The 26,798-nt window shown below is 39.6% G+C and overlaps 1 protein-coding gene across 2 annotated transcripts; it reads right to left on the bottom strand.

Annotated features, from left to right (window-relative positions):
* Window positions 1–1,171: 1,171 nt before the first annotated feature.
* LOC121520022 (CTD small phosphatase-like protein) lies at window positions 1,172–25,232 on the bottom strand. 2 transcript variants are annotated; one of them, XM_041803220.1, is made up of 8 exons: window positions 24,598–25,232; window positions 10,404–10,561; window positions 10,233–10,265; window positions 7,779–7,880; window positions 6,477–6,533; window positions 6,025–6,117; window positions 5,369–5,554; window positions 1,172–4,091 (listed from the first exon to the last, which is right to left on the bottom strand). In XM_041803220.1, the coding sequence occupies exons 1-8, from the start codon at window positions 24,671–24,673 to the stop codon at window positions 3,966–3,968; spliced, it is 831 nt and encodes a 276-aa protein (XP_041659154.1). In that variant the 5' UTR covers window positions 24,674–25,232; the 3' UTR covers window positions 1,172–3,965. The 2 variants fall into 2 exon arrangements, with proteins under 2 accessions (XP_041659154.1, XP_041659155.1); XM_041803221.1 differs by lacking the exon at window positions 10,233–10,265.
* Window positions 25,233–26,798: the final 1,566 nt, after the last annotated feature.

The following is a 26,798-nucleotide window of genomic DNA, read 5'->3' as shown; positions in this document are numbered from 1 at the left end:
AAAACTGCTGCTATACTATAGCTACTTTTAAGCAAAAATGCTACACTGTGGCAGCCATTACTATCAGTTTCCAGTTCAACGAAATCCAACCGTGACTACCTCCTTGTTCTCCTCAAATGATGCTGAATGATCAGAAACATTTTTGGGTCTGGCACAAACGTTGTAGATTGGAGTTTTGCAAGATGGATCTGTCTGATGACAGACAAGGCCTGCTCAGAACGAGCTGTTTCTGTGTCTGTGGCTTTAAATGTTGCTGAGCTGTCTGACTCCGCCCCTGACCACGCCCCTTTCAGGGAAATAGATGTGGCTTCATTGAAATTGCTCTCTGGCAGCTAAGAAGAGCATCAGGAGAGGAGGGCAGAACTTTCTTCCAACTTTCTACCAAGTGGGGAGGGCCAACCGAACCTGGGGGCGCTGCTAACTCCCCACATCACATCGTGAGGGAAAAATCTGAGAACGGCTTGGGGGGGGTGAATTATTCTGATTCTTGGGGGGATTTTGGACAGGCCAGGGGCACATAGTTTTGCAAAAACAAAAAAAGACTGAAAAAGTGTATTTTGCATAATATAGGACCTTTAAGTTATACAGAAAGCAAAGAGGTGTTTGAGCAGGAAAAGTGAAGAGAATTTCAACTAAATAACGAGATGCAGTGCACTCTTTTTTACAGACTTGTCCTGCAGTATCAGTGAGACAGAGCATGGTGGTTGGACATGATTAAGTTTTATTAGGTAGTGGTTATCTTTCACAGTGAGCCATCCCATGTTTTAGACAGGAACTACCCTAAATACCATTGGTATACTCCACAAATGGCTTGGAACTTGTCCTTTTAGCTGCTTCTCTTAATTATATCTAATATTGTTCTTGATGACTTTAATATTGCCTGTTTAGCTGTTAGTTTACTGACAGAGGACAAGCAACATTTCTCCAAAAAAATGTGCTTTATTGTGACATTACTGGAAGGAAATTAAAGGCAGAAAATGAATGACTTCCTGTAAAATATGTCAACAGAACACAGGAATAGCCTCTCTCATGACTTCCGGTGTTATTCATCCAAATCAGGGTCACAAAGTCGCTGGAAACCTCCATCACACCATCTTTAGTGATGATCTTTGGCCTTATTTTATGAAGTATATCAGACGTTTGGGTAAATTAAGAAAACAAACATGGGGGATTTGTTTCAATGAAGCCTTTTATTATGGAAAGAAAGAAAAAAGTGATGCTGAGGATGACAACACGCTGCCAACACGCAAAGTAAACCAACAAAGTGTTTAAAAAAATAAAGTGAATAATAACCAGAAAGAAAGCACAGTGACTTAAACTCAAGTGTTGAAGAACTTTGGTGTTAAATCAATATAAAATGATGACTGTGTGATTATGAGTGAGGTGATGCACAAAAAAACACTGTAAGGACGCACAGATAACGTGTCTGCGCACAAACACGTATGTCCCCTGATAGGAAAGACGAGACCTGACTGAGATTTCTCACCAAAGGCAAGAGAGAGAGGAGAATACAGGAAGGAGACAAAAGATGGACACAACGGATAATAGGCGACTTTTTAAACCAAATACTGACAAACGGTAGGTTGGTAGAAAAATATCACAATGATACAAACAACATTTTCAGAGAAAGGTAAATCATCAGAGGTTGAGAAGAGTCGCTTCTTATAAAAGGACATTGCACTGAAACCATCGCTGTGAGCTCGACACTCACCGCCAACACAAACGCTTATGCAAAAAGATTTAGATGCGCCTGAAGGAACAGCAGCCTCTCCATGTTGGGAATCATGAAGTGGTGTAGGTCTTTACAAACATCATGACCTATAAATCAAAAAATAAGAGCTAAATAAAGCTGAAGCATTTACCTGCTTCATTTTTATTGTTTTACAATGTTAGCTCCCCAAACTGATTGACTCATGACTTCTCCAAACTCCAGACAGTAAATGCTAATGAGACAATGCCAAAGGGTGTTGATGCAACCTTCGAATCAATAAAGAAACATTGTTTTGTGCCTCCACAGGCATCAACGCCACAATGAGGTTCTTCACAGTCCTTTAGCAGCTCTCCAGTGTTGTTCCACTTTGAGCTGGCGCTAAACACAGATAGTCCAGCAGCGGACACCCATCTGTAGGATTGAAAGGCGTCTTTTCTTCAACTTTCTTTCACAACAGAAGCTGATATAACTATGGCAATGTAGTTCACTATACAAGGTTGTTTGGCTGATGTTGCTGAATTAGAGGAGCAACATTCAAGTTGTAAAAAACACCAATAAATCAACTTTCTGTCTAAATGAAACCAAATTAGAAATGTCCACTTTTCTGCTAAAAGGAAGGGTTTAACATTGAGTAATAAACACTTCAAGTCATTGTGATGACCAGGCCCGCCTTCACTGTCAACCAAACCTCTGCTGGCGAGCTGTGTCAAATGCTCTGGACACCCAAACCAAACACTCGGGATGGAATCGTCCCCCTAAAAAGGTTATTGCCATGGTAGCTAATGTTGCAGCATTGGGTTTGTGTGGCTCCTCTCAAGACGTAGGCACTGAGGTGAAGAGCAGTTAAAGAGAGTCTGGGAAGGTAAACACCACACGCAGTCTCCACTGGTTTTACTCTACGGCCATCACTGTGTGATTTTAACTCCGTTCAGACTCAGACACTAAACTATACCCCCTCATGAAAAATAACTCAAACATGGCACTCAACCCATTTTCTGTGAGATCCCAGACCATTTGAAACAATAAAAAGGGATATCTTTGCAACTGTGTACAATTCTGGAGGAAGATAATCCCCTCAAGATGAAGCTGCACCTCTTGCGTGTGCCAAAAAGAAGAAAGAAAAAGCTTAAAGGTAGCCGTATGATAAGCAAGACAAGACAAACAAGGAGCTCATAACAATAAAAACATACAAATGTATTTGACAGCTATTTGTCAAAAGAACCAAACCTATAATGCTATGCTTACAACTAATAGTTTAACATGTTTAAGCAGAACCCCTGTTAAAGATATGAAGCCTGTTAAAAAGTCATTTAATTATTTGGCAAATAATAAAATGAGATTAGGGAGGGGAGGGGGTAATATAAGAGAAATAAATGGCACATTTTTATCTGAACGCTCAGATCAAAACTATCAAACGCAAAGGGTTGGGTGCAAGGTTCACAATTGCAAACATACTCCTTTGCCTAAAACAAAGTAACTATTCCTACGTATAATGAAATCAGAAAGAACAAAAGTCACATCTATATAATGGCACAAGCATACTGGGAAAAGAAGAGAATACTTGGAGACATTAACCCAGCGTTTGATGTTAAAAAACAAAGTAAAACTTGTTTATCAAGATATTTCTGTGTCCACTTTAAAGCATATTGTGTAAAGACTGTAGTACTCTGGAAATATGCCATGTACAAAATATCTCCCTATATAAACAACATTCACACAAGGCACTTCATTCGGTAAGAAAAGAGAATCACAGTCCTTCCTCCGACCAGAAACTGCCTGCATAGCAACAATACGAGGACTAAATCTTCTCAGGCTTTTGTGTGGTACCACAAAAGAAGTTTCAGGAAAAAAACGTTCTCTTTTTTTGGTTTTAAAACAAGCACTTCACCAAATAGTAAAACTTTGTTGGTTTGAAAATAAAGACCAGAGTTCAATCCTCTTAGCTTTATGTCCCAAATCTGATCAACGTAGGACGATCTGTACACGTTCTGGTGTGTTTTACAGTGAAACACAGTGCTCCTGGGATATTTAGTGTTTCTTTTATTTATTCTGATGGCACTCAGAAGGCAGACGGTCACCAGGAGGCAAGAGCAGAGACGGGTTAACATGAAGATTTCCACAGTGAGACTCCAGGGCGTCCTCTTGGGGCAGAGACAAGAGTGGCGCGTGTGGGAGGATCTGCCTGAGTCTGAGAGATGATGTGGCTGTCGAGAGGGGTGGAGGCGGGCAGAGAGGATGACTGTCAGGTGTCCTGCTACCTGCCTCTCAGGTTCTGCAGGACTCCGTAAACTTCTTTCTCTTTGCTGAGTCCCTCAAAGAAAGGCAGCAGGTCCAGGAGCTCTGTGTCATTCATGTCGTCAAACCAGGATTGGACCGGGACCTTTAGAGACAGCAAACAGAAAAACAATTAGCCCTTAATTCAAATCTATGGAGACAGTCTCAAATACTGCCATTGTATTATTCAGAGGAGGGCGTTGTGGCAGAAATATTATACCGTACTTTTATGGTAGGATCACGTCACAATTTAATCACAGATCAATACACACTAATTAAGGAGTGTAGGTATTTTTTGTCTGGACTCAGTATTTTCCCACACATTTATACTGCAACAGGCCAACAAGGTATTTTTGTAGACTTTATAATTGACATTGCAGGCAGAGAGAACGCCACTTGAAACCAAATGCAGAGTCCTAAACATTTCAGTTCCAAAAAAAAGAACCTTCTGGCCATTATTTAAGGTATCAGATTTTACAGGGTTAATTTTATTGTCTGTCTGTTTTTATGCTGTGAAGCACTTTGTGACTTTGTTTTGAAAAGTGCTACATAAATAAAGAATTATTATTGTGTAATTTATGTCTGTGGGGTGTCCTCAGCATGTTTCTAAATCCTTTAGACTGCAACTGCTCTGAAACATTAAAAAAATTACATTTCACTGCTCTGTCTTAGCAGCAGGACACTGGTGCTCGCTCTTATTTGATTGCCCATTATTGTGTGCTGCCTCTCTCTCTCTCTGTTCACAGCATCTTTGGGGTGAAAATAGAAATGTAAACCAGATTTTTTTTTGTCCAAAATTTGGTACTTTTGGTGCCACTGAATGAAGAAATAACTGATAGTATATTGCTTAAAGCAATGGTTCCCAAGCTTTTGTCCACTGAGCCCCCCCCCCACATGTATATAAAAAAAACTTGTGGACCCCCCAGGACCCACACAAGAAAGCGACTTATTGCGGTTAAAAATACACATCAGTTTGAATCATTTTCATTGTTTAAAGCTAAACAAAATAGCCCAACACACAAGTGGTATAAAAAAGACCACTGTATGAACCGATCATATGGGTTTCCTCATGAATTTAGACCACCCTCTGAAATCTCTGGCGCCCAAGGGGGTCCGGGACCCCAGATTGGGAACCAAGGGCTTAAAGCATGTGGTATTGAAACTGTACTAAGTATCAAGACTTTTCACATTTACTGAGAATCTTGATGATTTTAATGCAACTCTCAACTCTGATATTGTGTATTGATTTGATCCCTTTCAGCCCAATTTACAGGAGCTTCAGGATAATAGAAGATCCAGGAAAACAATGTGAGATTTACTGGTGATATAAAAAAAGATGTAGCTCCTAACTGTAAGAGTTATATTTCCAGTTTTCTAACTTACAGCGTTTTCTGGGTGGAAAATGTAGGAGGCGGGTGAATTGTCAACAATGATGACGTTGCTGAGCTCTCGTCCCAGCCGGCTGAGGTCTTTGACATAGTTTCCTCTATGAAAAACACAGGATTCTCTGAAGAGTCTGGCTCGAAACACGCCCCACTGGTCAAGCAGGTCTGCCACAGGGTCTGCATACTGTCCAAGACAAACAGACAAACAAAGTTTTACACTGCTAAAAACAAATACAAGACATGATCTGAATACCAGGCACGTGATATACTGCAGTGAGAACACTTTGAGATGAGAAGTGCTACGCTATTATTTAAAGCAGATCCTTTAAAGCCTTTTTTTTACCTGACAGGGATATACTACACTATGATACAACAAACACTGACACCTACTGAAGCTTTAAACTCAGCATGAAAAACATTTGCTACGACAGACACAGCAGGCCCTATTCTCTGTCTTATTCATTAAACTTACCCAATGCATTATTGGATACAATGTAAAAGACAAAAGGATGGAGAATAAAGCAAAAGAGTTGTGAAATAACACAAAGCAAGAGAAGATAAAAACAGCAGAAAACAAAAATCTCTACAGTTGCCATTGGCCTGTTACCAAAACTCTTATCAGAACAAAAGATAACACGTCTGGGCTTAACTCACCTTGGCAAGGCTGGCTGTAAAGAGCACACATTCAAATAGCTCGCCCATTTTTTGAAGAAACTCATCTACATGGGGTCGTTTCAGCACATAAACCTGCAGGATAGAGCTATATTTTAGGCACACAAATGCATTATAAACGCAGAACCACAACCTTCATGGTCAAATTCATAACATAATAAGGAGATTAGTACTGAAAAAGGATCTTACATATTTTGGCATCAAAAATCTTTCATTTGGAGATTCTTACTTACAGTTTAGGCGCCCTCCTCTCTTTGTAAGCGACTGCCACCCAGTGCAAGTAATCATGAATAGGCCAACCAGGATACACACAGCCTATCCTGGATTACTTGAACTGGATCACAGCCATTCTCTTCAGGAACTTTGCACCTATAAACTCCTAAATGAAAAGATAAGCCTCCCTATAAAACATGATTTCATTGTGTGTATAATACCTGATGAACGGTACCATCGATCTCCACAGGAACTATGAAGTCAGCGTTGCTGATAGGCTGTGAGAAGAAACAACAGAACATGAGAGCTGCTTTATGCTGTTGATGTAGTAACACATCTGACCAGCAGAGGTCCTGCTAGTAACACAAACATTTCACATTTACAGATTGTCACATCTCTGGCAGAAAGAATAATAGCGTACAGTAATCAATTATTTCCTGCCAAAACAAAGCCAGCCTCGCTTTCCTTCTAGCTACTGCAATCCCTCTCACAGAACTGAGTGATAATCCTCAGAGAAGGTGAAAAAAGATTGAGGAGGACTGCAATCATCATCATTTTCTACATGGCAGCGCTGGTTAGAGCTCATAGAAACTGTGTAAACAGCAGCAGGTTCATCAGCTGACCTACAGCGATCCCTACAACCACTTTGTTTTTGTTTTAACAGCACAGTCAGGACAGTAATATCTCTGCTGTTGTTACTACAGCACATCCTCCACCACCTGCTCCTCTCCTGGCTCTGTTTACACAGTGACCTAATGGTTTGACATGGCTTTGGCTTCCAGCAGGTTACTGGTTACAGTTTGGGTATAAAGCATCAGTTATACAAGATGTATTCATCTTGTTTACAACACAGTTACTGCACATCTGTTTAAAATCAAACTTAAGATCGTTTAGACTTTATGAGACCTGTGCTAAAAAAACGTAATACATTGTTTGGTGTTTCTCTAATTTTATGTGGGACTGAGTGGAGCTGATTCCCTTTCTCCTAAGTTTAAAAGCTTTTTTGCAGAACATGCAAGTTGCCTCTTTATCAATCCCTTTATTTTTCATCTAGAAGACAAGTTTCCTTGAGCTTGCATTTTCCAATCTTCCCTGCCATCTCTTTTCTGTTCAGTTTGTGAACAAGTATAAAATACACTGCTGTAAATGCTAATGCTTGCAAAGTGAACGAACGCATCAACAAAAAATATGACAGAGAAAATCATGTAATGATAACTAAACACTGAAGAGAAAAAAGACATTTCTCAGTCTAAGTATCAACTGAACAATTAAGACTTCTCACAAGTTAAAACAAGGATTTTTAAGAGTTTTGTTCCCTCACATTTTAGGAAAGTGGCTACATAAATAGAAAAGCAAGCTGTAGGAAAATTGTTTGGTGTAAGCTATGATTTATTTGGTAAATAAAGCTGGTGATTTGTTGTTAACATAAAAGACTTAAGTTGGTTCACACTCATACAATGACAGCTGAACTATGCATAACATAAACAGCAAATTTAATGACTGGAGTCTGAGCCTCGCCTTACCTTGAACGAGCTGTGGACGAGTGTTTCATCCAAGTCAATCACCACGCACTTTTTGCCATAATCGGATATTATCATCTCAGGTAGGAGGTATTTGGCTGGTGGCTAGTTGGGGTTAAGATAATAAGGATAATGTCAGACACATGGAGTACTGGACAAACACAAAAAAGGGGGGTAAATGGCATGTATTGCTGAGCTTAATGTCCAAAGCTGAGCAGAAAGCAAGCACCATGTTAGGAAGAGCATCTCCATAGATGACAATGCAGCTAGATAGAGCAATGTCTTAAATGATGCTTTAATCAACCCATCACCTAAAAATAACACCCAAAGGGCCCACAATACACAGGTTACTCCCTCTTTGCGACCAATGAACTCATAGAAATAAACCAGTAAGTACAGACAGACATGAAAGGACTTTAAGGCAAATTTCTGAGTGAGATCACCTTTTCCAAATAGTTCTGCTTTGGGACCTAGGTCAATACCAATGTCAGCCCATGTGAAGGGTTCATAGATCCAGTCTAAAACCTCTCAAAAAGCATGCTGACTTATCAGGCCCTCTGATTAATACAGCATATGTTTGATCTTAAGGATTAAATATCTGGAAGATTATGACAGTACTTTCAGTGTGGGGACAACAGGGACCCTCTCAATGTGTTTTAAGGCCCCATTGCATTTTCCATTTCAAATGGTGGCACAGCCATGTGCAGATCTGCAGATTGCAAGCTAAACATGACAACATTGTCAAGATAATGCAGATAGTATTTGTTACTGCAGTAAGCAAATAAAGCTATCTTTGAGATGCTAGCAGTGCTAACATTAATAGGGTATGTGCTAGTATTACACTGGGCAAAAGCTTCACTGCAAAGCTGCTTTTATGTTTTTTTGCAGAAGCCTGAAAAATGTCAACAGGTATCAGCTGCAACCTTAGCTCCAACACCTTCTGCCCCAACCACTTCTCAGAACACTTGCATTTACCTATCCTTTATGTGCACACATCACTCAATCACATAGTTAACTTGCTAGCTAGGGGCACAGTGGAGCTTCAGGAATGCACTGATGGCAAAATGGGCCAGAATATAAACAACTGTGCAGACTGATACTCTGCTGGAGTACCAACAGAATCATAAAGCTCAAAAACTAAATGTTAAAGTGAAAGCAGAAAAACTAGTTTACAACCTTTTATGACAAATATCAACATTGAAAACAGCGATAAAATTCAAGAATCTACAGTCTTATATTCCAGACTTCATAATACTTTTAAAAGCCGTAATTTTTGCTTATTTTATCAACCTTTAATATTTTTTAAGACCCTGCAGACTCGCTAACATTGTAACTGCTGAGGTTAACTTCAACTGCCATGCAACTGTGGACAGAAAAGTAGCAGGTAGAATCACATCTCCACCTCTTACTGAAATATTTTCTCACGGAGACTTTAGGCATGTTTTTCCTTCATGCAAATCATACTAAAGTAGATTTTCAGGGTTGTTTTTTTATCCAATCTGCTTCTCATTGAGATCCAACAACATCACATGAGTTACACTGCTCCCTCTGATGCATGCAGCAATAAACAATATCATGAACAGTGTGATGCAGTATTATTTCCAAATGCTGTACTCTGTGCATAGATTGGTTTAGAAAGAAAAATGTCTCTTGTGCATTATGCAAACTGAATTTAAAATCAGGATCAACTCCTTCAGTCTAATTGCCAACCATTTTTCTAAAGATCTGTGGAGATTTTATAAAACTTCTCACAAAATCTCACAGAATTAGGCCATGCAAAGGGCTGCTGACGTTGAGCAGCCTTAGTTTCATTTAAATAATGAAAATGAAACCTTATTGGTCTGAAAATGTTAATAAACTTCCAAAAAGATAAGCTGAAGTCATGTGGGGAAAGAATGCCTCAGTGCAGGTACAGAGTTGTATTAAAATCCCTTCAGTTATGAAGGATCCAAGACATCTTTATACAGTAGCTGATAAATGATGTGTCAATCAGATAATGTATAACTCCTTCCATGACTGACATGATTAATTAATTTCACTTCTTGATGAATTGAACCTCAAGAGTTGAAGCTACCTTAGTGTTTAACCCTCACTGCTATTATTCAGTTGCATGAATCAGTAGCTCGGTAAGTAGATTTGCTTCTTGCATGAAAGCACCTGATTAATAGAATCAGTTTTAAAACTGAACTTGTTAGAAAGTTAGTGTCACTGTATTTCTAAGAGCATACAAACCACAGAATATCATTCATGCAGATCAGGCACTGAGGCACCATTTAAACCCCTCAGGTGCATTTACACCTTCCAAAAGCCAGCGCAACGATCAGCTGAAACTGAACCGCAGTACGATAGCAGAGCAAAAGCTCTCCGAGGAGCACTGGAGCCCACACAGACAGGATGTGCCAGCATCTGCCCACTCAGCCTGCATGCAGAGGAAAGGAAATAAAAGGCAATACATACACTAGGGACAGGGATGACCTCGACCTGGTCACACTACAACACAAGAGAGACAGACACAAACATACAAAAAACAGGGTGAGGGGTAGGCAGGACAACAACAAAAAGACACGAAGAGTTCACAGAGATATAGGAACAAACATTCAGTGTGTGTTTGGTGGAGCAGCAGCTCACCTTTGGAGGAGATCCGTTCTCCTCAACAGGTGGAGGCAGGGAGCTGGTGTTGGTGTTGTTGGCTGGCGGTTCCACATTGTAATTGCGGAAACAGCAGAAGAATGTGCTGAAGATGCTCCGGCTCCTCTGCTTCTTTAGGCTGCTGTTCGACTGGGACGCTGTCAAAACAACAGGGAGGGGTGGGAGAGTAGAGGGTGAACAAGTGGTTATGCAAATGGTTGTCACAAAAATGGAGCAGGCTTAAGATAGGAAGAGTTTATGTTTGGTTATTTGCATGTTGAGCTGTGGATGCTGTTTGAATAATAACTGTGAACTAACAGTTTTATGTTCATTACAATTCTGTTAAGTGACCACACTGCTGTGAGCTGTGCTGTATCACAACAATAGGTGAGACCTTGACAATGTGATTAAACGGCATTAGTGTTGGTTTTGTTGGCCTGGCCTGGCAGAGGCACTGATCAGAAAATAACTTGGCTTGCTGGGTGACTTCATCAGTCACACATAGCGACAGTTCAGAGCGTGCTCTCCTCTGATTGCAAATCGCCTCTCATTCCAGGACTACAGAGCAGGGCCTAAATCAGACCCTCAGCTTATATTAATAGTGACAAGTTGGAGGCTGCAGCCCCCCTCCCTTCTCCTGGATCCCGCCCGGCTGTGGATCCCATCATCTGATTGGCCCGGGGGTCTCCATTTTGAACGCTTGCTTACGTTTCCCTCCTATGTTTCAGTTGGCAGGTGAGTGACTGAAGCAGCCTGGACATGCACAAGAGAGGTGGGGAGGGTAGAGGTGGGAGGCCCTCAAATCCACGCAGGGCCTATACAAGGCTGCATTCCTCTCCACCCATGAGTCCCTCCTGCTCACCCCTCGGCTCACACAACCAGAATGCTTTTGCAACTGAAGACCAGCAAAGAGCAAACAGCATTATGTCATGTCTTTAGGCATCTTGATGTTGAGCCACTTTGTGTTCCTGACCTTAAACAAAGCCCAACAGACATCGGCAACTGGAAACACTGATGAAAATACACTGAATGACTTGTCATAGAAAGAAGCTTCATGCACAACGCATTATCCCAGACAAAACGCTTTGATACAAATTCTATCAAACTTAATTCATCTATAGATTATGTGACGTAACTACAGGAGTGTCTAAAATTTAAATATATTCTATAATCCAGGATTAAAATTGCTCTTAAGTGCAGCAAAAGTATAACACAGAAAGGCAGGTACATGAATTATTCTCAAATCTCAGCAATTTTCTTCTATTGCTGCCGGTCAAGCTAGGACATGTACTCCTGGGTATTTAGATTATATCTTTATCTTATCAGTGACACAAGCTCATTCATCTTCAGACAGGTTAAGTAAGATATGGATGCAGCAACAAGGAAACATTGTTTCAGTCTAGTGTTTTTTTCTCTCTAAAGGAACCTTACAATTAAAGACATTTTAATCTAAGAGCAACAGTTTTTAGAGTAAAATCACTTCTGGAAATACTTAGAACATTGTTTTGTTTTCATTTATTTGACATAGCAAAATATGACAAAGATATCACAGAATAATTGTGGAGGAAAGCTGAAATACTTGAAATCAAAATGACCTTTGAGGTTAGATGTGACATCCATACCATCACAAAACCTGTAACATCAACCACAAAAGATTTGTAGCCAACACCTCTATCACTGTGTTGATCATATTTTGAATTATACAGCTCAGTGTGAGTGCAAAATAAACCATTTATCATTAGAAAAGGAATTATGGGTAGGGATGCATAGTTGCTTTGGTCAAACATAAATTTCTGCCAATATCATCCATGCTAACAGTAGAGGTGGGAGGAAAAAATCAATTCTTAGATGCATCACAATGTGGAGGTGGAAGAATCGATTTATTAATGTCAAATAATCAATAATAAAAATTTAAATATTTAATATTGTGGAAAAGCAGTACCAAAAAGGTGGAACTTTAACATGCAGCGCATAACAGCAAGATTTAGATAACAAGTTGTTCATCTGTGGAAAAACGACATTTTTATATTTGTAATTTCAGATATGTTACAAGGAAAGGATGCTGCTAACTTTGGTTCAGTTCAATTGTAAATTTCCAGTTTACACACATCTTCCATTAGATGATAGTGGACATTTAATTTATCCTTTTTTTTCTAAACACAAATGTAATGTTTTAGAAACACAGAAGTGCACGCCCCCAAAATGCATCAATAACCGATTAGGAATTGAATTGTAGCCCTATGAATATTATATTCATACAATGATCGAATCAAATCGTGGGGGGCCTAAAGATTCCCACCTCTAGGTAACAGACATGGGTTCATTGGCATAAAATGCTGCAATGTGAATTGGACTGAATGATTTGCAAAAATAATCTAATTGCGATTTGTTCCCCAATTTTGCGATTATGATTTAATATGCGATTATTCTTACGTCAATCTTAAGTATTTTTAGACAAATTCAAGGAATAAATAATTCCATAAATAAGACCATGTGCATTGAAAACAATGAAATGTTCCAGAAGCAATTAATACATGGTGGCATGAATCTGAATATGAGCTTTAAGCTATAAAGGAGGCGGCTGGGGTGGAGGAGGTGAAGCTGGCTACCAGCTGATCACAGCCGGGGTATGACTTTTCGTGAAGCAACAGTTTTATTTAAAATAAGCTTACTGTTTTTTGCTCATATTGCAAATGTGATGTCATTTGCTTTGTTTAAGGAGATAAGCATTTTTATGTCACTCATTTATATTAAGAAAAACATACATAAAACACGAAAAGGAGGATTTTTGTAAACATTACAAAAAATGACACTTGAATGTTTGCATAATATGCATAAAATCTTGGCTGCAAAAAAAAAAAAAACAACCTGAATGTAAACAAAATACATTCAAAGTAGTGGTGGGATTCCGGCCCAAAACCTAACCCCGCCACCTCCTTGCTGCCGTTGCAACCTGGGACAACTGGAACATGGTGGCCATTCACAAACCATCCACTACTCCTCCATCTGGACCATCCAGGGTTGCACGGCACTCATCAGTAAACAAGACTATCTGAAAATGAGTCTTCATGTGTTTCTGGGCCCACTGCAACCGTTTCTGCTTGTGAGCATTGGTTAGGGGTGGCCAGATAGTTGGTTTATGTATGACTGCAAGCCTCTGGAGGATCCTACACCTTGAGGTTCATGGGACTCCAGAGGCACCAGCAGCTACAAATATCAGTTTGCTGCTTTGTAATGGCATTTCAGCAGCTGCTCTCTTAATCCAATGAATTTGTCTGTCAGAAACCTTCCTCATTGACTTTATCTGCACAATTCTGTGCTCTGAATTAGCCACAAATGTCTTCACAGTATGATGATCACGCTTAAGTTTTCATGAAATATCTAATGTTTTCATATCTTGTCCAAGACGCTGCACTATTTGAGGCTTTTCAGCAGCAGAGAGATCCTTTTTCTTTCCCATATTGCTGAAACCTGTGGCCTGCTTAACAATGTGGAACATCCTTCTTAAGCAGTTTTCTTTAAATTGGACTCACCTGGAAAACTAATTATCACAGGTGTCTGAGATTGATTTCAGTGACCCAAAGAGCCCTGAGACACAATACCATCCATGAGTTTAATTGAAAAACAAAACATTTGAATGTTTATGAAACTAAATCCAATTTGCATAATAATTTGGAACGCAGTGTATGTATTAGATATGCACTGACTGTTGAAATTAGGGCCAATGATGTTTAAATGACATTCTAGCTGATGATGATGATGCTAATGGTGTAAGACTCTTAATATGCCATGAATATGAAAACAGATCAGAGCTTATCTAACTGGTCCCCTCTTCTGTCTTGTAAAACATCTCTTGCTTGATTCAGCAGATGGATACCAGATGCCTGAATAAAACTGACTGGACACAACACATAAACATTGGTTAGTGATTTCTGTTTATGTCACATATTTAGCCGGTGTATGTAAACAGTACCAATGCATATGTTAGCCCATTAACGTTTAAAACTAATCATAAGTAATCATGCCATGCTCCTTACTTTTAAATGCAAATCAGTCCTCTCGGGGAAAAGCTATCCTATTTGATTTAAAATAAAAGGGTCGTATGGAAATGCCAACAGAAAGGATGAATGGAACAGGATGCATAAGAAACTCCAGATTCTAAACAATAAAGGCCAGAGAATAAAGGCCACCATCAGACCCTTCCCATGGGAAAATACCAAACATCTGCACAACACTGTAACAACCACAAAATACAAAACTAATACTGATTTAAAGATTTAATGCTTTCTTCCTGTCCTTATGAAACTGCTGTGAAGGAAACCTAACCAAAGTGCTCTCTATGATCCCTGCTGAGCTTCACTCAGAGGTTTGCTCAACAATGATCATATCTGCCATCATAAGTCGGGTTTAAATCTAAAAATAACTTAATCAGGGCCAGTGACTTCCTTTGTTAAACTGGACTTTGTCTTGTCACTTCAGTTCTGTATCACTGTAAAACTGGGACAGTTGTCAGCCTGCTGTGATTCATCAGTACAACCAACTGATTCCTGCACACAAAGACCCTCGGAAACACAGAGGATGTCTGAGTCATGCACAGAGAACAAGTGGGCCTCAAACACATCACTCACCTGGAGATACAGAGGGGGAAGGTATTCACTAACAAGGGTTTTGTTAAAATTAATCAGGCCCTCCAGGATTTCCCTGCCTTTCTCTGTGATCGCTGCAGCTTAAAATGCCTTATCTTGTGGCAGCTTTTTTTTTTTAAATTTGCAATGCAAATTATGATATTCTAAGGCTTTTTGGTAGCACATTACACATCAGCTGTGAGCAAACAAATGCTCCAAAAAGCCATCCACTGTCTGAATAAGCCATTTGTCTTCTGACATCACTTCTAGTCAATTTCTGTGTACCGTTTTAAATATGCAAACCTGACTGAAACAAAACTAGAACTGTGCATGCCCATTTCAAGGCCAGCCTTGTGTACAAAAGTAATACAAGTTATTTATCAATGGCATGTGTGATTACAGATGCTCTGCTGCTGTAAAACAGGTAATGACAGGAGGATTACCATCTCACAGCAAAAACACTCCTTGAGATCGGCACCCACTCCCTCACAAGGAACTGCAAAGTAACTAAAAAACAGCCAGAAGAATCTAACAAAGAAACAAGGATTCAAAAATGTTAGAACTGCATGGCCTTGTCTATGCAATGTCATTATGGACAGATAATAACTTAAAAAGTAAACGATCATTTGTGGCTGGTATGAAATTTTCTGTTTATATTTATCAGCTGATTTGTCAGCATACATATCCATTTCATTTTTTGCCTTGAGAAGGAAAGAATGTGTTTTTGTGCTATTTCATAAACTTCATCAGGATTATCTAATGCTCTATTTGCACAGGATTAGTATTTCCTGACCTCCATGAGTGCTGAGATATGGTAAGTTACTGCACAATCTACAATCATGGTCACTGTGCATGGAATTAAAAACACAGACACCCTTGTAATTATTCCAAAATACCAGAGGTCCTGGGTAATACCAATCCTGTGTGAATAGGGAATGAGGCATCCATCCTGCACAGGCTTTTTTTAACGAAAATTATATTTAATCTAAAAGTAGAGCTGTTTGTCACAAAGATGTTACAGTGCTGTTTGTAGTTCTTAAAAAGGAAAATGAAGCTTGGTTTACTGTCAGTCCTTACATTGCATACATGCAATCCAGAGAACTTCTTTGTTTTTCACCACTGAATATTTGTTTAAAAAAAATATGTTTAGTTTATGATGAAATTAAGTGCTGTTGGACTTGTCTATGTCTGGTTCTAAAATAAACTTTTACAAAAAGAGGACTGAGTAAACTATTTCACTCATGATATTTTTGCAAGGGTCTGACAGTGCTGAAAACCATTTCATCCTGATTATCAAGTTCAAAACAGGAAAAAGGCTTTTAATAAAACATAAAATGTATGTTGCTCTGGAAATATTTAATCCCATTCCAAGTTTAAGTCTAAGTTTTTTCTTAAAGGAACAAAAAGTTAATAAGCTCAGACTTTGCGAATGAAAAATTCACTGAGAAATTTTCAGGACAGCCTGTCCTTGATATTTAGAAGAAAGTGTTATTCGTACATGTCTACCACAGTGAGAAATTTTCCCTGTCAGATAGGGTCAGGGGTCTCAGGAGGCCAGACATGGAGTAGTTTACAGGACATCCAAAAGGTAAGCAAGGTGTGATGCTAAAATGACTTTCTGTTTCAGTATCAATTCTACATGCATTTCATATATCCGGTATCACTGTAAAAAAAATTCTGGCATACGCAAGAGAGCATGAAAAGGCACAAGTTGCTCAATAATTGAATGACTTATACATCAACAACCCCACACGTGTGCCTGCTGGGAATTCTTTGAGTTTTACCTGCTGTGTTCACAATATTTTTACCAAGGCACTTTGGGGTGAGAAATTTGTCAATTTGCGATTACGTGCAGTCCAGCCCATTATTTTGAAGCATTTTAAGGAGCTATGTTCATGTGTGAATGCAGCTTAACATTCAGGATTTTGATCATTCCTATTAACCCATTAAACCTTTGGTAGGCAAAATAATTTCATAACTTTACATTGCATCAGTTCTTTGCTCTCAAAGTTTTGTTTTGACTTTAGCTTTCTGAGTTAAACTTCAAGATCTAAGTCAGGGATCCCAAATAAGTACAGTCTGACAAAGCTGAAATAAAAAAAGCAATGTTCAATGTGCATAACACAAATATATAGGCCTTGGGCATGTTCAGCAATTCCTTGACAACAGAGGAGGATGAAAGGAGGATGTGAAAGCTGCCCACACATCTCAGAAATGCATTCAAGTCTTAGCTAAAAAAAATTTGAGGAGTGACAACTTTAATTAGTTCACACACCCCTTCATAAGCACCCTCCCAAAACCAAACAACCAGAAAAGCCACAAGTCCACAGCCTTTTTTTAAAACTTCTTTTGGAAACCAGGTTGTTGTTCCAAACTAAAGCTTCATATGACTGCATGAATGAAAAAGAGATTATTGTCATCTTTGCTAGTAGTTATACTGGGCCTTGAGGTCAGTGGTGCTCTGGCCAACAGGGCAGCAAGTCTATATTTAGTCTAGTGCTTGGCAGCTAAACCAGTGTGGAAGCCAGGCACATGTCCTAAGACCGTCAGCAGATGAACACTGAGAGCAAAGGTGGTCAATTTTTGTCCAGACAGTTTGGAGCCTGTTCAAGCAGCAGAAGGCTACCTGTCAAATTCCTCCAGGACAGCTGCTGAGATGGGCTACATGTTCACTGATTTGCAACAGATTAGAGAGAGTCAAATCACTGCCAACTTACTTTTATAGTAAACTCTGGGAATAAAGTTACAAATCCAGACATGTATCCCAAGAAATAATGAAAAAAACAACCTCATGAATCTTTTTCTAAATTCGTACTTTGTTTCTGTTGACTACACACCAAACGCTCTGAGTCTGCAGTTTTCAAAAGTGTAGAAAAAGTGGAAGAAGGCTGTGACTGTTCTATTCCTATAATGACGGTAATATTTGACTTAGCTCCGGGGAAAGAATCGTGTATGACTCATTCTTAGTAGAAAACAGAAGAGGTAGGAAACAAACAAACATCACTGCTCTACTTTTTACCCTCTAACTCAACTGTGTCCTGCAAAACAGGCAACTCAGCCACACACAGTGCGACGTGTTGAATTTATGCTTTATGGTTAAGTTTGATGCTACTCAAACTCCTCTATTGACAAGCATTACTTACTAATAGGGCTTATTAATATGGGCTAATGGTTATTATGGTGTGAAATAGTTCAAAATTATTCACTGCAATGCAAACCTAGAATAAAATTATAAAAATAATACAATTTATGCTAACAAGCATAATCTTGGGTAAAAAATAAATAGCCTAATAATTGCATTTAGCCAATTAGTCTAAAGTGAAGCAAACACATCCCGCAAACCAACTTCACAGCGTAACAGTGAAAATACAGAACGTGGTTAACATTGGCAGTGCTAGCACTACTGTTCTTCAATCCTTTTGCTGGTTAACGCCCACATCGTTAAGCTGAATACTGTCAGTCAGTGCATGGGTTATATGCGCGTTTAAGTTGTGCTTGACTGTAGTTTCTACACTAGATGGTGCAGCTGAGTTAATTTAAACAAACATTTTGACAAGAAAAATTAGTTTTGCTTTTTTCACGACTAAACTGAGAGAACAGAAATGGTAAACATACTGACAGCCAAAATAATAACCATATCTCAATTCATAACATCCTTTTAAAAAGATAATTGTTACAGCAGAGAATAGCTGCATTACCCATGCTAGTTCTGCCCTACTATCTGCGTGCTAAAGGTCCGATCATCAAAGCACTTGGCACTAACCTTCTTCATCCACCAGCACTCCTATAAAGTTTGGCAACTTTGCCATTTGCCCTAGTTTTGTGTCAGAATGTGGAGATGAGCTGTCAGCATTTCCCCTCTCTGCTGCACAGACCATCATTCTCATCCTGACCAGAGGCTGATCTGGCAGTAGCCAGGGCTGACCAGAGACCCCTTGAAATCTAACTGGCCACCCCAAAAAATCTGAACAATTGGCTATTTGCCTAGTCATCCATTTATTGGAAGCAGAGCCGTTGGATTTTTTTCCCCCTTTACACATAATCTGTTACCAAGCATATCCAAACCTACGCTGGATTAGCAATTGGCTATTTGCCTAGTCATCCATTTATTGGAAGCAGAGCCGTTGGATTTTTTTCCCCCTTTACACATAATCTGTTACCAAGCATATCCAAACCTACGCTGGATTAGTTCGACTGATGATGACACACTAAAGGAGAGGTATGCTAAAGTGGCCCAGTCATCCTTACATTTTTCTATATGTGGCCCTCAGAATAAAAACGTTTGGACACCTTGATAGACAAAAAAATGTCACACAACACCAAAACACTTTCGTCTTCTTTGATTCTCCCACAAACAATCTGAAAGGATACAACTCAATTTGTGAAGAAAACAAAAACAAAGCTAAAAAGCAAAAATATTTTTTACAAAACCAGAAATAAAATAGGGCAGAAATTCTTTTGTTTACTGGAACTGTTACTTAATTCATTCAATTTAAATCTAGCTCTACCACACTGACTAATCATCAGCACTACTCATACCCAGTGACCGCAAATGACCTCCCTTTCACATTTTCCTAGCACAATAAAAGGACCTCTAAGCTCTAAATTTCTGCTTTTGAGAATGTAATATAGATATTACAAAGACCTTTATCTATCTTTTAGGAAAATTTTATGTTTTTAATTTAAAAAATGTCAATGTTTGATAGTACTGCTGTAGATAAATATGCATAATTACCCTGCCATACATTCATAGTGCGTGGGTCAACTCCCAATCTGCAATGATATTCCCCTCAACTCCCACATACCTGAAATGATAATATCTTAAATGAGGCACTCATATATTCAAGATGCATTGAGTCCATGGTAGTTACTGAGGGATACCTCTGTTCCCTCAGGAGAAAGCATTGTCGTGCTTGAAAGACTTAAGTTCTCGTATTACTAATGGCCTGACATGTGAGGTTTGAGATGTGATACTGATACACATCCCACGGGCCTGTGTGACCCGGAAAGTATCAGGGTAGCTCCAGGAACAGGACTGAATGGGGACTAGCAGATATGATCCTGTAGGTGAGATATGGACCATGCAGAAACAAAACTACGTGGGATTTTCGAGACTGAGACAGATACTGATAGTTGAGGAAAAATATGTTGTCCTCTATTATTATGGCTGATACAGTGACATTTTTGGAATTGTTTTAACTTATTTCTAGGACATCAGAGATTTATAAAGTGACTTAAATATATCAGTGCCAAGGTGCTCGGGGTGATGTGTCCTACCCAAAAAAAAGAAGAAGAAAAAAAAAAAAGAAAATGAAATAGGGGTAGGGCAAAATATTGACATGACAATATATAGTCTTCCTGACTTGGTGATACAATAATTGTCGTATCACAGGTGCCAAATATCAACATTTGACTTCATTTAGTAGCACATGACATGTAGCTCATGATTATGATGTATCATTACATAATTGTCCTGCATTTGATCATTTTTTGTTGGTATTGGTATATCATCATTTTTGGGGCCATCTATCATATATCTTAACAAAAATTATAATAGTCACCCTATTCTAGCCATCATTACTTTGACACTGTAAATTACTGAAAGCGCATCAGTGTCCGTGCTGACAGTGCACTGAGAGGCTGCTTGAGGTGTCTGAGTGTGTCACAGATGGATACAGGTTGGCGTGCTTCAATCTTTGTACAGAGTTGCAAAAACTGTCATGGTCTCATAAACAGTGGCTTTAATTTTAGGTCGAAGAAAAAGTTTTTCTTATGATTTTTTTTCTACAGCCGCAGTCAAGAATAATTGGCACACAAAGACTGAGAAATTACGCGGCCATTTCTTGAAAATAATGTTCTCTTTATATTCTACTAACCTTATCACAAAAGAGTGACAGCCTTCTGCAGAGTAAAAATGATGATGAGAGCAGCTGGTGAGCACTCTGTAGTATTTATGAGATCACACAGGAAATTCTAGCTAAGTGATCAGAAGTCTGGTGTAATAAATGACGCTTAGCCCATTATATTCGTTTTTCACCACTATTATTAACATGGGAGTTAATAACTAAATGATAATTAACCTAAATAAATTCTGTTATATTACCATTTCATCACTATTATTATCATAGGCGTTAAATTGTCCAATGCTCCACACCTTTGCAGACAGAGTTGTTACACCTGGTGTAGGAGGTAATTCATTACATTGAATGCAATGTTCTTAAGTCTGAAGGTTAGGATAGAATGGGCTAAAGTTGTGCTGGCCCGGACATTTAATAAGCGTACAATTATGATTAGAAAGGGTGCTTTGTATATTAAACACTACTAATACAGTCATATTGAATTATATCATATACCAAATATTTTAAGAGAAAATTAAAATGACGGATTGTAAAACAGTATGACAGACGTTTTACAACCCTGTCCATCAAAACTACAGGCAGAAAAAAAGTCTAGCGCAACCTCTGCCAACACCAGGGTTTCATTACTTCTTTTGATGTAACATTGCAACAATACCAAATTTTTTCTGCTCATGTTTCATAGACAGAAAAGTTTGTCAAACAGTTTTTATTTTTTGCCCAATAATATACACTATATTGCCAAAAGTATTCGCCCACCTGCCTTGACTCACATATGAACTTAAGTGACATCCCATTCTTAATCCATAGGGTTTAATATGCCCTCGGTCCACCCTTTGCAGCTATAACAGCTTCAACTCTTCTGGGAAGGCTTTCCACAAGGTTTAGGAGTGTGTTTATGGGAATTTTTCACCATTCTTCCAGAAGTGCATTTTTGAGGTCACACACTGATGTTGGATGAGAAGGCCTGGCTCTCAGTCTTCACTCTAATTCATCCCAAAGGTGTTCAATCGGGCTGAGGTCAGGAATCTGTGTAGGCCAGTCAAGTTCATCCACACCAAACTCTCTCATCCATGTCTTTATGGACCTTCCTTTGTGCACTGGTGCACAGTCATTTTGGAACAGGAAGGGGCCATCCCCAAACTGTTCCCACAAAGTTGGGAGCATGGAATTGTCCAAAATCTCTTGGTATGCTGAAGCATTCAGAGTTCGTTTCACTGGAACTAAAGGGCCAAGCCCAGCTCCTGAAAAACAACCCCACACCATAATCCCCCCTCCACCAAACTTTGCACTCAGCACAATGCAGTCAGACAAGTACTGTTCTCCTAGCAACCACCAAACCCAGACTCATCCATGGAGAAGTGCAATTTGTCACGCGAGAGAACGCGCCTCCACTGCTCTAGAGTCCAGTGGCGGCGTGCTTTACACTGCTGCATCGGACGCTTTGCATTGCACTTGGTGATGTATGGCTTGGATGCAGCTGCTTGGCCATGGAAACCCATTCCATGAAGCTTTCTACGCTCTGTTCTTGAGTTAATCTGAAGGCCACATGAAATCTGGAGGTCTGCAGCGATTGACCCCGCAGAAAGTTGGCAACCTCTGCACACTATACGCCTCAGCATCCACTGACCCCGCTCCGTCATTTTACGTGGCCTACCGCTTCATGGCTGAGTCACTGTTGTTCCCAATGGCTTCCACTTTGTTATAATACCACTGACAGTTGACTGTGAAATATTTAGGAGTGAGGAAATTTCACCACTGGACTTTTTACACAGGTGGCATCCTATCACAGTACCACACTGGAATTCACTGAGCTCCTGAGAGCGACCCATTCTTTCACAAATGTTTGTAGAAACAGTCTGCATGCCTAGGTGCTTGATTTTATACACCTGTGGCCATGGAAGTGGTTGGAACTCCTGATTTCAATTATTTGGATGCATGAGTGAATACTTTTGGCAATGTAGTGTCTCTCTTCTCTCAATCAGCCACTAAGGCTGGATTCACACGGCAAACCTTTATGCCCAAGTCAAATTTTGAACTCTGATTCGTTTTTTTTTGTGTCTGTCTACATTACTCTTTAAAAATGTGTCCATTCACACTTCAAGTGGGTTTACATGTGAAAGTGGTCCAACCTGATTTGAAAAAGTTAGATTTGAATTTGACATGTTCTGTTCAAACATTCACAAAAACAAATCAGCTGGGTCACAGACATCAGATTTAGGTCACTTTGCAGTGAACGCAGCCTAAGTGTGCTTTATGACAGCATTAAATTGAATTAATACAACAATTAAAGATCTGATACTGACATCTGGTTAAGCTCACATTATTTTCCCACTGCCAGTAAAGTACCTTTACCGTTGTTAAACCAATGCATCCGTGCATCCCTTAAAAACTTTCAGCTGAGATAGGCCTACTGATTCTGCTTCAAACTGCACAAACTTATGGATAAATTCTGCCCATATGTGTGACCTACATATCTGCTGTAAATATCAGCAGAAATATTCATAGCTGCTGATACCTAAAATAAACTTTTGGAGCTATTATCTGCTATTTCTAATATCACTAGGATAGTATGGTAAATGGACTTAAACTTGTATAGCACTCTTCCAGTTGTCTGACGACACAAAGCACATTTACACCCACCATTCATACCCCTTCACTCCATCCACTCCACATTCACACACTGATGGCAGAAGTTGCTATGGAGAACTATCCACCAGTATTAGCTTATCCCATTTCTATGCACCCATACCCATTTACACACTACTGACGAAGTGGGCAGTGGGAGCAAACTATAGCAAAATGTCTTGCCCAAGGACACAACATGTGACTGCAGAAGCTGGGGACTGACCCAACAACCTTTCCAATGCTGGACAACTGACTCTACCTTCTGAGCCACAGTCATCATAATAGTGAACATCTTTTTTTCTTTAGTAAATCTAGCATGCATATACTATGCCTCTAAATTGTATATGAAGAATGGTTGCTGATGTGTTGTTACAATTTAGACATTGTGCTGGAGTGTCCCTGCAATCTTAACAAGTGGTATCGGCAAATCGAAATATCGAGCCCTTTGACAACCTTACAAGATAACCACAGGCGTCACCAAAGACTTGGCGACTCCACCAGATGTTTTACATCAAACACTTTTAACCGCTGATTGTTTTCCATACTTTCGTCAGTACGCCCTAATGTAACCCATCAACTTAAACCACCATGAACTTTTTGGGTTTTGTGGTCGTGATTCATCCAATGAGCTGGATTGAGTCACCTTTCTGATTCGTTCTGTGGCCAAAAACAAACAGTCAGAAGTAAAATGGAGACATTAAAGGGACTTGGCACAGTTGTTCACAATTAAGGTTAGGCGTGAACTGCCGAAGATCAGTCTCACATCTCGTTTGTTAAAGTTAATGAGATAAGACAAGTCTGTTGACTAGAGCGCTCTTCATGCTGAACGCGCAGCAAACAAACGTTTAACTGCCTCGGTAACTTATGAAGGACGAGCCCACGATGATAAACTTGTTGCGTGCTCAGATTTTGTGGACTAACGCTGGCTTTGTTCAGAGTTAGATTGTGACTGTAACAAATTGGCAACCAGTGTTTTAAACTACTAACGCGGCCAACAAGCGCGAGCTAACGGCTAACGTCAGTTGCGAAAAGTAACGTTAGTTAGCTCGCTAGCGCTAGTTCTCTTCCGTTAACTGAATTTCTTACCTTTCTCTTGGTTGAAGGATATTATTTCCTCCTCCTTTGGGTTGGAGACTTGGGTTATTATGGACATGTGGTCCATTTAGGCGGGTGGTTATTCCTGTTTAAATCCCCACAATGTTACTCGTACTAACGTGCTTGCTAGCTACTGTTAGCTAGCTGTTTAAGGAGAGGGTGACCAGCCAGCCCACAAAGCCAGGCAGCAGTCCGGGGCGAAGTGTTGTGTCAGCGGTGTTAGCCAGTCAGCTAGCACGGTGATGAAAGGAAGCCGGTGAAAGGCTGTCATTTATGGCTCTCCGCAAAATACCATCGCAGCAAACAAGTGATTTGAGAGGAAAAACAACAGCGAAAAAAAGATTCAAAAACAGAAACAACCGACGTTGACTTGCTAACTAGCTGAAGTTAGCAAGTAGCCTGGGTTAGCGAGTTAGCTTTGAAGCTCCGATATCCCAAAATGTGAGGCCGTGTCTGGAACAGCGGTGAAAACACAAGGAAGCCCGTCAGACGATTGTTCTTGTCCTAAAGCATGCAGGTTGTTGAACGTTAAAGTTGGCTAGCACTTTGAGACAGACAGTTCATATCTACTGGCCCTACATTCCCCGTGCAACATGGAGGCTTTATGTATTTTGAGTTGATGTGAAGCGGGGGCACTCAGAGTGGGAGGGGGCGGTTTGTTTCTGTGATGGATTCTCTCAGCCGCACTACACTGCTCAGCCCCATGCAGCTGGCTGGACGCGGCTTCTCCAAGCTTCCTTTTCCTCTATTAATGGCCTGATTCAACAATTTAAAGCCCCTTATTATCATCATAAACACAAACTTAAAACGTTTTGTCTAACAGAAAAACACAGGTATAGCTTTAACAAGCTCCCCGGCAAACAACAGCTCTCCTAACAATCCAGGCAAATAGTTGACTGTAATCCAAAACCATTAAGTGTGAACAGTTTCTCCGTGTGTAGGTAACGTCCACAAGCGTACAGCGCCACCTAGTGTCTATATAAGGCTAATACTTCATTGATTCCATGCATTCACAATGATAAAATTCAGTATGCTGCATTGTAGTTTTGCTGACGCCTTGCAAAACATCATTTTAAAACTTTGAAGGACTACAGTGTTGTAAAAAGTATTGCCACCTTCCTGATTTCTTGTTCGTGCATGTTTTTCACTCTTTAATTTTCAGATCATCAACCAGATTTAATATTAGACAAAGAATACCTAAGTAAATACAAAATGACATTTTGATGATGACTTAATTCATGAAGGGAAAAAAACATCTGATAAAAATATTTCCCCCTTGTTAAATCATGAATTAACTGTGATTAACCACACTTTTTGGAAAGCTAAGTTCAATTTCTCTGGCCAGACCCAAGTCTGATTGTCTGTTGAATCAAGAAATCACTCAAATAGAAGCTGTCTGACAAAGTGAAATGGGCTAAAAGATCTATGAAAGAAACACATCATGCCACCATCTAAAGAAATTCAAGAACAGATGAGAAACAAAGTCATTGACATCTTTCAGTCTGGAAAGGGTTACAAAGTAATTTCTAAGGATCTGGGAACCATGATGAGAGCCTTTATCCACAAATGGAGAAAACTTAAAACAGCGGTGAAGACTGGGCAAAAAAATGGCATCCTTGGGAGAGTTCCAAGGCCACAACCACTGCTGTCAGAAAGAACACAAAGGTTTGTCTCAAATTAGATTAAAAAACATCTAAATGATCCCCAAGAGTTTTGGGAAAACATTCTGTGGACTGATGAGACAACAGTAGGACTTTTTGGAAGTTGTGCATCTTATTACATCTGGCATTTCATAAAAAGAACATCATACCAACAGTCGAACATGTTGGTGGCAGTGAGATGGTGTGGAGCTATTTTTCTGCTTTAGGGCCTGGACAACTTTCCTTAATAGATAAAACCCTGACTTATGATCTCTACCAAAAAATCCTGAAGGCTAATGTCCAGCCATCAGTTTGTGACCTCAAGCTCAAGCATACTTGGGTTATGCAGTAGGACAATGAGCCAAACACACCATCAAGTCCACCTCTGAATGGCTTGGAAGAAAAAAAGTTTTTAGAGTGGCTAAAGTCTGGACTGAAATCTGATTGAGATGCTGTGGCATAACCTTTAAGTTCGAAAACCCTCCGATATGGCTGAATAAAAACAACTCTGCTAATTTTCTATTCTATTGTTTTCTGTCATTTTGTATTAGA

The sequence above is a fragment of the Cheilinus undulatus genome, linkage group 13 (genome assembly GCF_018320785.1).
Source record: "Cheilinus undulatus linkage group 13, ASM1832078v1, whole genome shotgun sequence".
Classification (NCBI taxonomy): domain Eukaryota; kingdom Metazoa; phylum Chordata; class Actinopteri; order Labriformes; family Labridae; genus Cheilinus; species Cheilinus undulatus.
This window is presented reverse-complemented; position numbering and strand designations above follow the sequence as displayed.

Bases quoted from the DNA above. Each gene is read 5' to 3' on its own strand.
- LOC121520022 (XM_041803220.1), bottom strand. From the start codon at position 24,673: ATGGACCACATGTCCATAATAACCCAAGTCTCCAACCCAAAGGAGGAG. The intron at 10,266-10,403 runs GTGAGCTGCTGC...CTTGTGTTGTAG, and splicing joins AGAACGGATCTCCTCCAAAG to TGTGACCAGGTCGAGGTCAT. The intron at 6,534-7,778 runs GTAAGGCGAGGC...TTCTTCTCACAG, and splicing joins TCGTCCACAGCTCGTTCAAG to CCTATCAGCAACGCTGACTT.